The sequence below is a fragment of the Lepisosteus platostomus genome, chromosome 8, assembly GCF_059453375.1.
Source record: "Lepisosteus platostomus isolate fLepPlt1 chromosome 8, fLepPlt1.hap1, whole genome shotgun sequence".
In the NCBI taxonomy this organism is placed as follows: Eukaryota; Metazoa; Chordata; class Actinopteri; order Semionotiformes; family Lepisosteidae; genus Lepisosteus; species Lepisosteus platostomus.
The window spans coordinates 51,745,317-51,760,806 of NC_142618.1; the positions used below are offsets into that span (position 1 = coordinate 51,745,317).

Genomic DNA, 15,490 nt, shown 5'->3' on the forward strand with positions numbered 1-15,490 from the left:
AACTCTCTTCAATTGAAAAATGTGTTTGCTGGTTCAACAGGATGTCATCAACAGTTCCTTGATCTTTTTGACCTGGGACATTTTCCAACACACAAAATAACGAAGATGTTTTTCCATTTTTTTGCTCGAAGTTAGATCACTTAGCACTATATGGTATATATACGCATAGTTTGCCAGCTTCATGTGTTTCATGTCACTGTTAAAAGTACAAGCTAGAAATAGCATAAAAGCCAACCTAAAGCTGACTGCTATCATCAGCACACCTTGTCACCCAAGTGCCCTATTCCACTTGAACAGCAACACAAAGTGGTATGCAGTGTTACTGTGTAAAGAACCTTGGAACAAATGCATGATAAAGCACAAGAAAAGCAGTCATGAGATCCCTTGAAATCATTAGCACTTGTAGTAAAATAAAAACATCTCCACAGAATGATGAGTCATATACTTATTTGTTATCCTGCCTAACATTGATTCTGGGGTACAATGGGCAGCTAGTTGTCTATACTGGTGATATAGACACTCAGGTATCACCTACAGCTGGCATTCAGCCCTAGCTCTCTCTGTTCCTTCAAGTACTATTTCCTGTTGCAAAGGTGAGGCCACCTCACAATCCTGGTAGACTCCTACCTTTGTCGCAACCACTTTCATAAAAGCAATTCGCAATTCAGTAGCATGCTCAAACCCTTAAGACCTGAAGTCGCGTGGTTTAAGTTAGTGAGCTGTCCAAACCAACTCCCCTTCAATGCAAGAGGGAAGATAGTATGGATATGAAAACTAAGTACACTCAAATGAGTAAGCAGGAAGTGTGATATTTATACATACCAAGTAGGTGGAAGGGGATTTGATCTCCTAGACTTTGGTTTAAAACTCCATTTAGAGACAAATGCAAACCTGTGTATACTGGTCCAAATTGTTAGGCTGCATGATTTTGTATGTGCTAAATAACAAACAGATTATTCCTTATTATGTAGTACTAGCCCTGGTGGAGGTTGATGTACAGTATCGAATATTTATTGGATTTTTTTTTGGTTCTTTCAAAATAAACCTTATTTCAAAGAAAAACATCTCACAATCAGCACACGTTCTAACAGATGATCAAACTATGGTCAAATAAAAACTTTACGAAAGAGGTGACTGTCCATTATCAATCAGTGCAAGTGGATGATGGGGTTGGATTTGCGCAATGAAAGAGTCCCACCAAGCCCTACCAGTTGCCTTTCTCCATGCCATTTCCCTGTCCCGGCTCTGAAACTGCGGCGCAAGAGCTCAGGGGACAGGGATTTCCACTTTAGCCCCTGTATTTACTATATACCGTATGTGCATGTGTTCGCACTGGGACTGTACAGTGATGTGCTGGTTAGCATTGCTGTCTATCAGCGCTGGGGCCCTGGTTTCAGTTCATGGGGTGCCAACTGCACAGAGTTTGTATGTTTTCCCCATGTTCGCGTGGGTTTCCCCAGGGTGCTCCAGTTTCCCCCAAAGACTTCTGGGAAAATTGGCACTGGTGTGTGTGTGTGTGTGCGCGTTAGTGTCTGCATGTGCCCTGCGATGGACTGGCGTCCATTCCAGAGTGTGTATCCCTTTGTATCTGTTGTGCACCCCCCAACTCCTCCCCCACCTCCGTAACCCTGTACTGAATAAGCACATTAGAAAATGGATAGAGGAATGCATGTTTGCCCTGAAAATATACACAAAAGTAAAAAGCAAGGTAGAAAACTGAAAAGGAAAAGGTAATACACAGCTCCTCTCAGCTGTAAAATAAGAGAAATCTTCCTGAAACAGTTCAGACAGGCCAGAAAAGATTTCAGGAGACCAAATCCTTTCTGCGAATGGACCTGCAAATGTCAAGGTAGCTCAAAAAAGGTTCACAAAAATCAATGAAGATGGACATTGAAAACTTTAACAAGCTGGAAAAAGACCATTTTCAGAGTGCTAGAGCGAACCAGAGCTGTAAGAGCTCTGTCAGATAAAAAAAGAAGATGAGTGAATTAGAGGGTACTCTGAAGGTTGTAAAGCCCATTTTCTAAACAGGCTCATGATCATTTTGGGCCATCTCTTTTCTGAGAACTGAACAGATAAAACATTTAGTAACTTCAGACTGGTTGTGGCCGATTTTATCCATTTAATTCCGCCTTCCATCCATCAGGAGAAAACCTCTTATTCCAGCCTAGGATTACAGGAGCCCAGAGCCTATTCTTCGAGCACAGGTACCCACAGGGAGAATACAGTCAACAATTAACACATTCAGCTTGTCTTTGGGGGGGATCGGGGAGGGAGTGGAGCACCCGAAGAAAACTAGTGTGAACACCAGAGAACACGGAAACTCCACCTTGAAGGACCCAAGCCCTGATTGAAACCCAAGACCCAGGACCTGTTAAGCAGCAGTAATAACTGTAATGCCAATGTGCTCCGGTTTCCATTTCATATTTACCAGTGTTTTTTTCTTTATCACCCCAATTTCAGTAAGGCAATTTTAACTTTAATACTCTCTTTGAAATCTAAACTAAGTTCCAGTTAACTGGAACTAAATTAGAAATGTGTCATAACATCAGCATTTCTAATAAGAATCATTATACTCTTTTGTGACAGTTTTCTTTGCAAACTGAATAAGTAGACAAGTATAAACTGGAATGTGAAGATAATTACAATGAATAATTTAGCTTTTTTAACTTTATCTACATTTCTGTGTTGAATCCTAGTTCCACACTATAGCACACTACAGCACTAAAGCTTAATGTGGAGCATCACACTGAAGAACTTGACAGTGCCAACCCCAATGGAAACAGGAAACAATTAAATAGGGCCCTATAGGTGATTTCTCTATCCAGGCCACATGAGTTCATTGGCACATAGCCCATCCTGGATTCTGTGGCTTTAAGTGGATCACAGAGCATGTGACTCTCTGCCCTGGATGGAACACCAGGACCCCCAGCCAAACTGGTACAACTGGGAGTAGCTCAAGGGAATAACATCATGTTCACAGATGGGACCCACCAGTTATGAGACCAGAAACTGACTGTGCCACTTTGCTACAATACCTCTAAGACTGATATAAGCTGATATAAATATGAAACATTGCTTTTAATTGCTCTGAAAGTTGTCATAAAAAGTATTTCTATTAATTTTTTGTCCATAATGGCACCTCCAATACAATATCTTAATACAGTAACAAGAGCTTGTTTTACAAGAGCTGTAAAGCAAGTTGGGTGAAGGATTCATACACAGCTGTAGGCATAAGGATCTGCACTCCACAATCTTATTCTCTATTTATTGACTGTTAAACTGAACTTACCGTATGTAAGTAATGCTTTCACTATTAAATATATTGAATACTCATATTAACAAGCAAATTGAATTACAATTTTAAATGTATTGACCCATTTAAGAGAGTGTGAACACTACAGCATCTCTTTAGGCTTCTATGGTGCTATCAAAGTAAATATCTACAGCTTGAGCCAGTACTTACTGTACAATCAAACCTGTATAATATACAGTATATCAGTCTTCAAATTGCTGCCTTTACTATATGCTACAACAAGTATATTACAGTCAGTCAGGCAGAAAAGAAAATGCAAACATTATGATAAAAGCAAAATTAATTGAGGATTTGTACTTGTAGACAGTCCTGTTCACTAAAGGTTAACCCATCATAATAAGAAAGAATTAACACTTTAATATGCATTTTATAACCAGTTAAACTCCTACTGCATGTGTTTTTGCCTCATATTACTGTAGTCATTTTTTGATGACAATTTTATTAATCTTACATTTAAGCCATTTTCACATGTGAACTGTCTTTGCCTGTAAATGTTTTTGCATTGGTCTTAAGTCAAACCATAATCTTTATAACATCTGATGTTATAAAGAGATAGCAACACAGTTTCAATTCCTTTTCAAGAGTGGGGGGCAGATGGACCAGAAATGGAAGATGAAGATGATGAAGACAAAGGAGATTAAATCCCAGATGATGAGGAAAGCTTTATTTAAATACCTACAGTATGTAAAATATCCATTTTTAGGTTGAAAAATAAAAATGAAAGCACTCATTGCAGAATCAAAGCATTCCTTGCTGATGCATATCAGTCAGAGGTGCCGAGTGGTTTTTGAGTCAGAGCATCCCGAGAGAAGTGAGACGCTCTTTTTTCATCTCAGTATCTCAGTATTTCATCTCTGTGTTGCCTACCACATGCCTAAAAATAAAGCAAAGCATAGGGGGGTAAGTTAGAGCAGTTTGTGCCCTGATTATCTATGCCAGTGGCTCCCCAGTGTTCACTCCTGTCCAGAATATATGTACTGTATGTTTGATTTGCTGTACATGGAGCTCCATCTCTTCTTCCACCCATGATTCCCTTGTAATAGTGGTAACTGTCATCTGTTTTATTTTAAACAGTGCTCTCCATGATAGGCAGCACCTCAATGCAACAAAACAAAAGCAAATGCATTCCAACTACATTCATACAGAGAATGTAATACAATGAAATAAGCTGACGTACCATGCAAACATAGGTTCAAACGCATGTGTTTAATGTGCAGACAGACATGTGGTGATATGGGCAGAGAAATCATTCCAAATCCTTGGAGCAACAAAAGAGAAAGCCTGCTGTCCTGAGGTTCAAAGCCGAGTTTTGGGAGCTGAGTGAAGGGCCCGAATCCAAAGAGCAAATTCTACAGGGAGCTAACGGTTCGCTGATATAGTGTGGAGCTGACGAACCAAAGCCCTTAAAAAGTGAATTTGCTTTTAATTTTATTCTGACATCCACAGGGAGCCAGTATAAGGAAAGTTAAATGGATGATATCTGCCCATGCCTACTAGTTTTAGTTAAGATCTGCTCAGTTGAGTTCTGAACATATTGCAACTTGTTAGGAACATGTTCACAAACATCAGAAAGAACTGCATTCCAATAATCAAGCCCAGAAAAGACAAAAGAGCAATGTTATGAAGACGAAAAAAGACGCCTTCACAACGTCAAATGTAAGAATCGGATCGATGATCACAGATTCCTGACTTGAATGCTTAGTCTGATTCCTACGCCACCAATAGTGAAATATAAGAAATATAAGAATTTGGAGAGTTGCAAATTATTTTTATATCAACTTCTTAATATCAAAAAAGCTCCCTGTGGGATGCTACATGTGACCCCTTGTCAGGATGGAACAATTCCTAATCTGAAATTTGTTGTCCGTACGTTTAAGAATTAAATGACAACAACGCAGTTCCAGTAACGCTAATAAACCTCTCTAATACATTCAACAAAAAAGTTATGATCAACAGTATCAAAGGCAGCACTGAGGTCCTGCAGGATAAGAATGGATCAAAAATCTGGAGTCAGTGGTAATAAATGATTAATGAACCTAACAAGACCTGTTTCAGTAATATGCATTGATCTGAACACAGATCAAAACAGCAGTGGTTCGTACAGCTTTTTCCTAGATACATTGTTAAAAAGACACAAATGCCCATTTCAGAACCTTTCCCAAAATGATTAGATACCGTATTGTCTCATACTGCATTACTGAGCAGACGGATTTAACGTCAGCTTTTAAGAACAGTAATAAGTGTACAGTACGTTTATTATCTGAGGGAAGGACTCCTTAACTCTCTTAATGATTCATTGATAACGTGTGGGAATGGGAGTAGAATCCAGTGAAAGTGGTAGATTTGATGTTAGTGGTTATTGCCAATATCTGATGAGAATAGAATGCATGAAACTCTGAGATGACCCAACATTAAATTAAATAAACTACGTTTAGGAATGGAGTCAGAAGATACTGTCTGCCTTTGGTTTTTATCAGTTATAGAGTGAAAAAAGAGCAGAAGATTGATTGCATTTGAAGCTGTCCATGTTGATGAGGCAATGTGGTGAAACTGCAGTCTATGCTGTAAGCACGAAGTGCCAAGCAGGACTGTGAGCACATGACGGCTTCACTCTGGACAGGCTGCCAGTCCCTCTCAGGGCAGTTTGGAATTGCCTGTCAGATCTAGAGAAGACTTGGGGAGCTGAAAAGGAGCCAAAGCACTCAAATAAAACCCACAAAAACATGAGGAGCACATGAAATCTCCACACAGACAGATGCCTGAGGCCATATTCAAGCCCTGCTCCCTGGAGCTGGGGCTGTGTAGCAGAAGTATAGTGCTAACTGCTACTGTACATCTCCATACCACACTATATACCGAACTGCACTGAGAAACACATTCAGACTGCCGTATCTCAGGCAGTAGCAGTGTTTTTGTGAGTTAATTTTATCACATATTTTTCCTAATTTTAAATTTCTTAGTTTATTATTTGCATATGTACAGTACTTCTTTAGTGTCACTGACACAATGCAGAATAGAAACAAACAAAACTGCAAACGCCTTTTTTACATTTACTAGATTTAATTTCTTCACATCTGCCAAAAGAAATTACAGCGACTGATGTACTGTATAGCATAAACTACTGCTGCTCTTTCCCCCTGGGATTCTATTCACAAGCAATATTTTGTGCAATCTAATTTTTTTCATTGTCTGTGAGTGTCTTCTATGATGAGAAATCATCACTACTAAGATAACTAAAAACAAACCCCTCTCATTAATTGCTTAACATCTGTATTCCTACAGTAACTGCACTACTGTGTTCTCTTGGGTGTTGCTGACTGCTTTCACAATCCTGTGGGCTGCACAATGCCCCATTTCCCAATTAGTTACCTCTAACATGACAGCTTGGATTCTAGTCTCCTTGGGCACTGCTGGTCTCTACTGTTTTGCAGGAGTGAAATATAGAACTTTAAACTAAAACAGTGCAGAAATACAACCTCCAGATTTTTTACCCAGTGTTATACAGGCCATTTTATAAAATGAGATATCCAACTGTCTCAGTCTCTCTTACAAAACACACCCTTGCAATTACTTTCTGATCAGCATGTGCAGAATTCACGTATTCCTACATGAGCAGTTCACTCAGCTTCTAGTCCGGGCCATACTGTACTGTATGTGACTGCTCTAACGACACACAGCTGTAGCACTCTCATCACCATTCACTTGTTACAGCTACGCCTCACCTTATTTAACTCTATCGTCAGCACTCAAATAACTCCAGGAAAAAAGCCCCGAAGCACTGCTGGACAACTGGATCCTTCTGTTATTTGGCCTTTCATTTTTCTCTACTTTGGTTTGTTATTTTTATTCCCTGTTTATCTCTTTCAAGCCACACAGAACGAAGATTTTGCGTTCTCTTTTAATTTACCTGCTGCACCTCTGCTGTCTGTAAAATGATATATGAATAAACTGATAGCCTCGGATAATGTTTTTTCTAAGTTTGGGGCAGAGTGGTGGCTCTGTGGCTAAGGATCTGTGGCCGGAAGGTTGCCGGTTCAAATCCCGCAGCCGGCAGAGGAATCCTACTCCGTTGGGCTCCTGTGCAAGGCCCTTCACCCCAACTGCTCCAGGGGCGCTGTACAATGGCTGACCCTGCGCTCTGACCCCAAGCTTCTCTCTCCATGTCTGTGTGCCTGTGTCTCATGGAGAGCAAGCTGGGGTATGCGAAAAGATAATTCGTAATGCATGAAATTGTAAAGGGTTAATAAAGGGATGATGTTATTATTATTATTACTATTATCATCATCAGCCAGTGTTTTCTCCTGCGCATGATCACATTGTACTGTGCTTCTGTTTAGACAGAACTATCACTGTCTCCTTGTAGATCCCTCTTCTTCTAGTTTGCCTTCTCCTCCCTTGAAAACCTCCCTATGGTTCTACTCTTTACCACGAACACCAAGAGTGTAGCACCTACAGTAATCAGGTGTCATGGTCAAAGTAAAAAGAGAATTACTGGGTCAAGTGTGGTTGAAGGGCGCAGACAAATTCGTTTGATAAAGAATCATCATTTGTGTATAGTGTACTTACATTGATATGTTCATTGGCTAAAATTAAGGGATCCCTGTCACGATTATAGTCCCCCCTCCTTAAGGGTGCTCCACCCTTTCACTTTAGACTTAATTCTGTGCACCTGACCCCTTTTCCCAGCCCACCTTAAAAGCCAGGCGCTGACGTTCATCCTGTCTCTGCATCTGGTTTCCGCACCGTGCGAGTCCGGGACCTGGAAGCGCCTGGTCCCGTTAAGGTTTTAACCTCTGTTCCTGTTCCTGTTCCTTGTCCGCCGGTTCCGACCCGGTTAGTGTTTTTAATTCCTTGTCTGGATGGATCACCTGGCTATGGACTTATTCTTGCGTTTTTGGATTCCCTCTATGGATTACTTTTGGATTGTTTGCCTCGGCCACACCTCCCCCGTGCACCAGCGCACTTTGGACACGCCCCCCTGTTTTCAGCCCCGTATTCCTGCATGACGTTTTCCAAGTGTTTCCCACTTCTTCGGATTGTGTCGTCCGCATGGGGTCCGGAAAGAACTGTTCGTTACAATCCCCACTGAATACCAAGGGTTTCTATAAGGCTTCTGTTACAGCTTGAACAGGATTCTGAATACTGGATCAGTAAGTGGCACCCTTCCGCCTCACCCTGAATTTCCCACCCATGCACCAGCTTTTCAATTGAGATTTTACTCAGTCACTAAAGATCCCATGGCACTGTTTGCATGAGCAAGGGTGTTAAGCCTGAAACACTGGCTAAATATCAGTCCAGATTTCATTAATATGTGATGCACATGAATTCTTATTCTTATTCGTATTAGAGAAGGCTAGAAGGTTGGAAATATATGCATCTGAATCCTCTCCCAACAAGAGCAAAAATCATTTACATTTGTCTTTTTGGATGGCCTAATAGCAGTGTAAAAGGAAAAAAGGAATAAAATAGTTGGACATCTAATGGGGCTTTTTTTCTCTTCACTGGATCTTGGCAGCTAAACCTGATGATTTAATGGAGGTCCCACAGCACCCGATTAATCCATACCTTATTGTATGCAGCTAGAATTTCCACCCTCCAACTACACATCTCTAATTCAGCAACCACATTGTCAATATGGTTTCCCTTTATTATGGGCAGTACTTATTCTGGTGCTACTTAAAAGGAAGGAAGAAAGGAGCAAATCATTGTGTCGTCTTTTCTTTTACAAGTTGATGAGTTTACCCACATAAGACAAAGGCAGGAGTGACACCAAAACAGTACGACACCTGAACTTACTGAAATATCCACATTCAGCGTTCTATAAAGCTCACAAAAATACACACATATGTTTCATAGTTATATTATATCATTACAATATTCAAGATAGTACAACATTACATAATCAATAGATAACCTGCTTGTCTGCAGAAATGTCAAATACTGAACCTGCAGGTGATAAAAATAGCTTCTTTTTTGATGACCCACCACAAGTATAAGACACAAAACCATAAAATACCATCTCCAAGCTTTTAAGTATTCACCAGAAGTGCTGCAGCAGAATATGCTCTTACAGTGCTATTACAAAGGATTTAGCTAAATGGAATGCATTATGATCCATTTATTTTCTAGCATGTCTTTGCACAAGCTGTAACGAGTGCTAAAATGGTTTTCTGTGGTGAACCAGCACAGATGATTTTTGAAAAATATATTGATACATTGAAAATCCTTTGTTCAGTATGTAAAACTGCAAACAATTCATGTTATGATTGCAAGGCACATGCTGTACTCCTCTCTTTAGGGATTATCTAATGATAGGTTTAAACATCATAGGGCTCATTTAATGATCCCCACTTAGAGATCTGTGAACCTCCCTGGGGAAAGAAACACCTTATTTAAAATGAATATATACATAAGTACAATGAAATATGTATTTATTATTATGGTTGCATAGAGAAAAAAAATCAACATCTATGTTATTGCACTTGCAGTATGCACACTTCATCTGGATTTTTTAATACACACTGTATTTCATGCTGCTGTGATTTTTTTCATTCTCTACTAAATCCATAAATAAATACTGTGAAAGCACAAAGTTGTATTTACCACTGATCCACTTGGCTTCTGGGTCATGGATTTGGAAATCCTTGCTAAAGAGATCTTCTACAGTCACCCTTTCCTTTGAAGCTAGGCTGTCATCTTCACCTGCAAGTGAAAAGAAAGCTTGCTAATTAGTATTATGTAGTAAAACAAATACAGTAAATGGTTAAGAGTAAAGCAGAAAGAAAGAGCAATGATACCTAGTAAATCTAATTTAATACTGCAATCCATGACTGAAAACAGTAGCTAACAGAAGGAACTTATAGTTAGATATAATTTAGGAACAAGAAAGAACTTTAGTATTTTAAGAATTTTATATTCATTCAGGCATTTAGGTATCCTAAATGCTCAATGGGGTAGAATTTGCAATATGTAATATATATAATAGTAAACAAATAAACAAATATAATAGATGTTATCAATATATGCTTATACCGTATGTTAATAATATGTATCCAGAACTGTGCAGTGCTTGAAATGCAGTAGTCTCACTCAAAAGTATTTAAAAAATACACCTAAATAACATTTTCTTGATTATCTACATTTCCAAAACTGTGTTCCCTAGAAGCATAAAACTAGTGTTTGTCTGTAAAATTACTCTGAGGTAAAGATATTTGGAGTCTCCTGAGCAAAAATGTAATGTTTAGGTTTGGGATGCGGAAAAAGAAATTAATCTACCATTACAGAGCCTAATGAAAGAAACACAACTGGGGATACCTATACACTGGAGACATCTTACTAAATGTGTTGAATGTCTTTCAGGTTTAAACGTACATCTTCTCTTCACATTTGTTTAAAATAAATGACACCCGCTGGAAACCTAAAAATGGAAGGAATCTGTACGATTCTTATTGAAAAGAAGTGCTAAAGAAAAAAAAAGAACTATCTATGACACTGCTCACACCGGCTACCTGCAATATGCAATAATCGTCTCTCGCCGTCACCCTAAATAATCTGAAGATATAGTACACACATTGGCCCTGCTCACTACAGTGCGTTTCATGCAATGAAGCCAGAATGGAAACAGTGCCAGTAACTAAATAACTGATTCTACATTACAGATTTCACATTACAGTGAGTGACAGGCAAGCTGAAAATCCCATCCCAAGCTGCTTATCCATCCCAATCATTCCAGTCAGGTGTATTTCTGAAGCAGCATTTACCATATAATCATAGGAACAATTTCTTTTTTACATAAGAAGTGCATGTGCAAGAGGAGGCCATTTGACTAGTTGTGCTCTTTTGGTTACTGGTAGTTTATTGGTACAAGGATCTCATCCAGGCATTTCTTTAAGGTTTGGAGAAAATCAGTCTTTTTTCCAAAGCACCCACCATGCACTATGAATGAACATGCCCTATTTTCTCTGTCCTAAAGACACTTATATCATCTCTTCCAGTAATGCTCTTCTGGGTTTGTTTCAGGAACTATTCTATTGAGTTTGCTACAGTATGTCAATACCATTTGGAATTCTCAATACTTGTATCATTTCCCTTCATAATCACTTCAGCTTCAGACTGAAGACATTGCTTTAACAATGTGGATCATGTTGCTTTTAGGCCTTTAAATATTCTTTTCCCCCCTTATAAACAGATTATTTATTAAAAATCTTTGTACTAGGCTTTGGCATTTAGACTGTCCACGAAAAACAGAGATGAGAATCCAATGTTGTTTAACTGAAACTCATGGAGAGTCACTGCCCTAATCACCCACAAATATGTTTGGTAAAAGAACAAACTAAATGCGTAAAAGTCCAAGGGAAATATTCCAGTGAAGAATACAGGAAACATCCACTAAGAGCAGGCCTGTACAAGTTAATACCTATTGTATGTCCTGCAGTCAAATGTGTTACATTTTGTTTATAACAAATTCAAGACAGGAGTCTCCAGTTTTGTGTCACCACACCAGCTAAATGACTTCCAGACACCCGGCTACATTTTCTTACTAAGACTGATTATGTTCTCTGTTTTTAAATCAGCAATGCCTGTTTTTGCTTTGCATTTGATAGCACTTTTATATTTACTATTTTTTTTATTTACGTGAAATTTATTCACACAGTGTGTTGAAATTCTTTCAAATTGATTTGCGATACATTCTAAAGCAGCTGTTGTAGTTTATCATTGGTGTACTGCAGGATGCAGAATTTAATTACTGAGTGAATTAATGCCTTTTTTTTCCATCTGCTGCTGAGAAGGAGTTGAAGAATTGTCTTTCGCCTTGGCAAATAGCCACATCCCCTCATTCCCGTCAAAAAGTTTCCAATTTGTCCACTAATGGATGTTTACAGCAAAGGTCATGTGTTGTACTGTGTCAGTATTTTAAAATATATTTTTCAAAGTGACTTTTAAGTGTGTATGGCATAATCTCATTGCAAGAAAATTGGACTGAGGCAAAAGAGAAAGCATTTGTGCACACCCCATATTCAAAAAGAACCTGACTTGTATTCTTGCTGACTTTACTACGGACTGTGACTCTGGGGTTCATAGGAATTAACTGAATTCCCACATAACTCCCTGGCTTGTTCCCATTTTTAGGTCAATTACAAAACTATTTTACTGCTTGTATTGATTATGTAGATATAATAAACAGAATTAATTAGTAGAATTTGTAGTTCATTTGATATTTTTGAGGGATGCTTTTGAAACGGGAGATATAATAAAGACTTCTAGCTCTCCTTAGAAATACTTTTTGGCTTGAAAGTCAAAACATGATCAGGGCAGGCTGGAGTCAAACAGAGAGGCCACCTGTTCAGTCTGAATGACCATATACTGTACTATGGCCACTTCATTTGTACATACAGTATCTACCCTAATGGATCTGAGGTCCTGTTGTATTTCACATACAAATTCAGCTGATCACTAAGCTGTTTTAAACAGCTAAAATTCCAAAAGCTGTGCCCAGAAAAAACAAACTAAAACTAAACTGCTTTTACATGGCAATGTGGACGGTTATTTATCAAACATGAGGCAAAAGAAAAAAGGCAAATGATAAGGCCATTGGAAAGCAGCAGAGGGAAGAAGAAATGACAAGAGCCAGATGATTTATCTGCCAGAAAAGGCAGCTGTAGTCCTATTAGCGACAGAGGGAAAAGGTAACAAGAGAGGCCAAATCCAAACCTCTCAAACATTAGACCAAATGTTTCATGTCCCAGCTGTCAAAATTCCAAATAACTGTCCTTGCATTTACCCGAATGCTGTTCTTTTACAAAACCAAAGCACGTGTTTTGATATGGAGTGCTGCTTTTAGGTCCTGATACTTAATCCCCAAAAAGAATGAAAGAAAGAGCATGACTACCTGCTTTAATCAGTAAGGTCAAACCATTCTTTCAATACAGTCTGTTTGTCAGTGTATGCAACGCTGATTATTAATGGTTTGTACAATATTGTTTGGAAAATGTTTTAGGACATATTAGACTTCAATTTAGGGCAATCTAATTATACAATAACAAAAAACAATGCCAATTGTCCTTGTGTGATATACAAATTGATTAAATTAAATTAGATTAAACTGAGTGGAATCTGATTAAATTCAATTACATTTAATTACGTGCAATTTTAAAATGATAATTTTACCTTGTAAAGTTAATTTTTAAAATATTTCTCTCAAAAGATATAAAATTATACGCCACACTCACCATTGTTGATTGCATGAGACTACATGAAATTATGGGGGAGGAATCAATTTAAATTCCATCCACATTAAGAACAATTTCATTTGATTGCCATGTAAAAAATGATGTTTTAATTGCCAGTTGCTCAAAATATTATATTTATGTTGAGCTAAAATAGTAACCTAAAAACATAGTGGAAGGCATTCAATATCATATCTGTTTACGGAAAAAATGTTGTTAATAAGCAGTTGCTGATATAAAAAGTAGTGATAACACCAAGAAACAATAAATAATACACAACTACCATTGGAGCAAAAATAATTTATTATTAGCAAGCAGAGTGGATGGTATGGATGCTGACAGTGGGTGGCTAAGACTAATATGCTGAGTTTAGAAAATATTGTACTACTGATAAAAAATCATGGTCCTAATCATAACAGAAAGTTTTTAATGTAATATAAATCTGGTGAAGGCCCTTTTTAAGTAAAAATTAGACCTGTACTCAGTTCTGGAAATTGAAATGTAGAACTCACTTAAAAAGTAATGTAGTCTTGGTTACTGACAAGTTAAAAAACTAAAGAAAATGTAAACTACATGTTACAAAACTGCCTTGAGAGAGGCACTGGATTCTGAACTTCATTTAAAATAAGGCATGTTTAAATAAATCTAGCACAGTCAGTATCCAGGAAATGAAGTAATCTAAAATGAAATGAAGATCTATTAAATATGAAAATGTTTAAGAATGAAATGAAATACAAAAAAGACAGGCAATTTATCTAATGGTAATGACTAGTGATTACAACTAAATAAAAGAAGCATGTGGCAGGGACAGGAGATTTTTCATTTTCAATTTTTCATATATTTAATATTCCAAATCTGATTAATGCACATACAGGACCAAAAAAAATACATTGGTTCAACATAAAATTAGATCACTTCATTATTAAGCAATGCAATTCTGAAAAGTAAAAGTAGCGCTATTATTTAAAACAACTGACTGAAATGTATTAAAATAGAGCTATCTAACTGAGCCTTATCCAGATAAAAATTGTGTTTCAGATTGTGAAATGCAGTGATACTAGACTTCATAAATGTCAACATGGATCAACGAATGCATTGAAAAACACTAGAGTGGAAAATGAACACATCTGGAATGGAGATTCAATTCTAAACTGATAAAGGTTTTTTTTCAGAAGACGATAAGAAATAAGAAGAATTGAATGGTCAACTAAAGACTCCGTAGTGACAGTAATTGAAACACATGACTGCAGAAACATGGAAGAGTTGACCTGCCTTGTGTGACAAATATATTGAGACAAACAGGCTCCAAGCAGCTGAAACACTGAACTTAAGGCATCCCAGTTAAACAGGTGGCTCTTTGAGATCATCAACTGTACGTCTGCAGATTGTTAGATTAATCAACTAGGAAATACGATGTCAAGGTTTCACATTTAAGTGAAACAGAAACAAAATTGTTAGCAAGCAATCGGACGATAAAAAAGAATGATGATATGCAAAGCCACAACATACAGTATAGAAATATACACAGTATATAGCATATATAAAATACTGTATGGGCTTCATTACTACACTAGGCATGGTGCATACCCTGGAAAGACAGAGCCCAGACTGCTTTATAACACATAAAACATTCACTTGTCACTTGGGGGGAATGATGCACAATTCAAGTTCTTTTTAATTGAAAACAAAAACAGAAAGGTTTACTTATTATACTGTACTTCCACAGTATACACTTCACTTCACACTTCCATTATACAGTATGTGTGACCGTCGCGGCTCGTGCCCTCCGCCACCCGTTCTGTCCCGCGGTACCTGGGGCGCAAACCCGGGTCTCCGGCGTAATGCAACAGGGAACCAGCCGAGTGAGCTAAAGGAGACCTCCCTCAGCCCAGGCAGCTGAGGTCCCTGCTACGCACAGGGAGGGCGCTGACGCCACCATATCCGAACT

General features: G+C 38.2%; 1 protein-coding gene across 4 annotated transcripts in view; it reads right to left on the reverse strand.

Annotated features, from left to right (window-relative positions):
* LOC148657503 (A-type potassium channel modulatory protein DPP6-like) overlaps positions 1–15,490 on the reverse strand; it is a 305,728-nt gene that overhangs the window by 89,897 nt on the left and 200,341 nt on the right. For all 4 annotated transcript variants that reach the window (XM_088643867.1, XM_088643869.1, XM_088643866.1 and 1 more), the window contains exon 3: positions 9,920–10,018. In XM_088643867.1, coding sequence (XP_088499993.1) covers positions 9,920–10,018 — 99 coding nt within the window. The remainder of the gene's footprint in view (positions 1–9,919; positions 10,019–15,490) is intronic.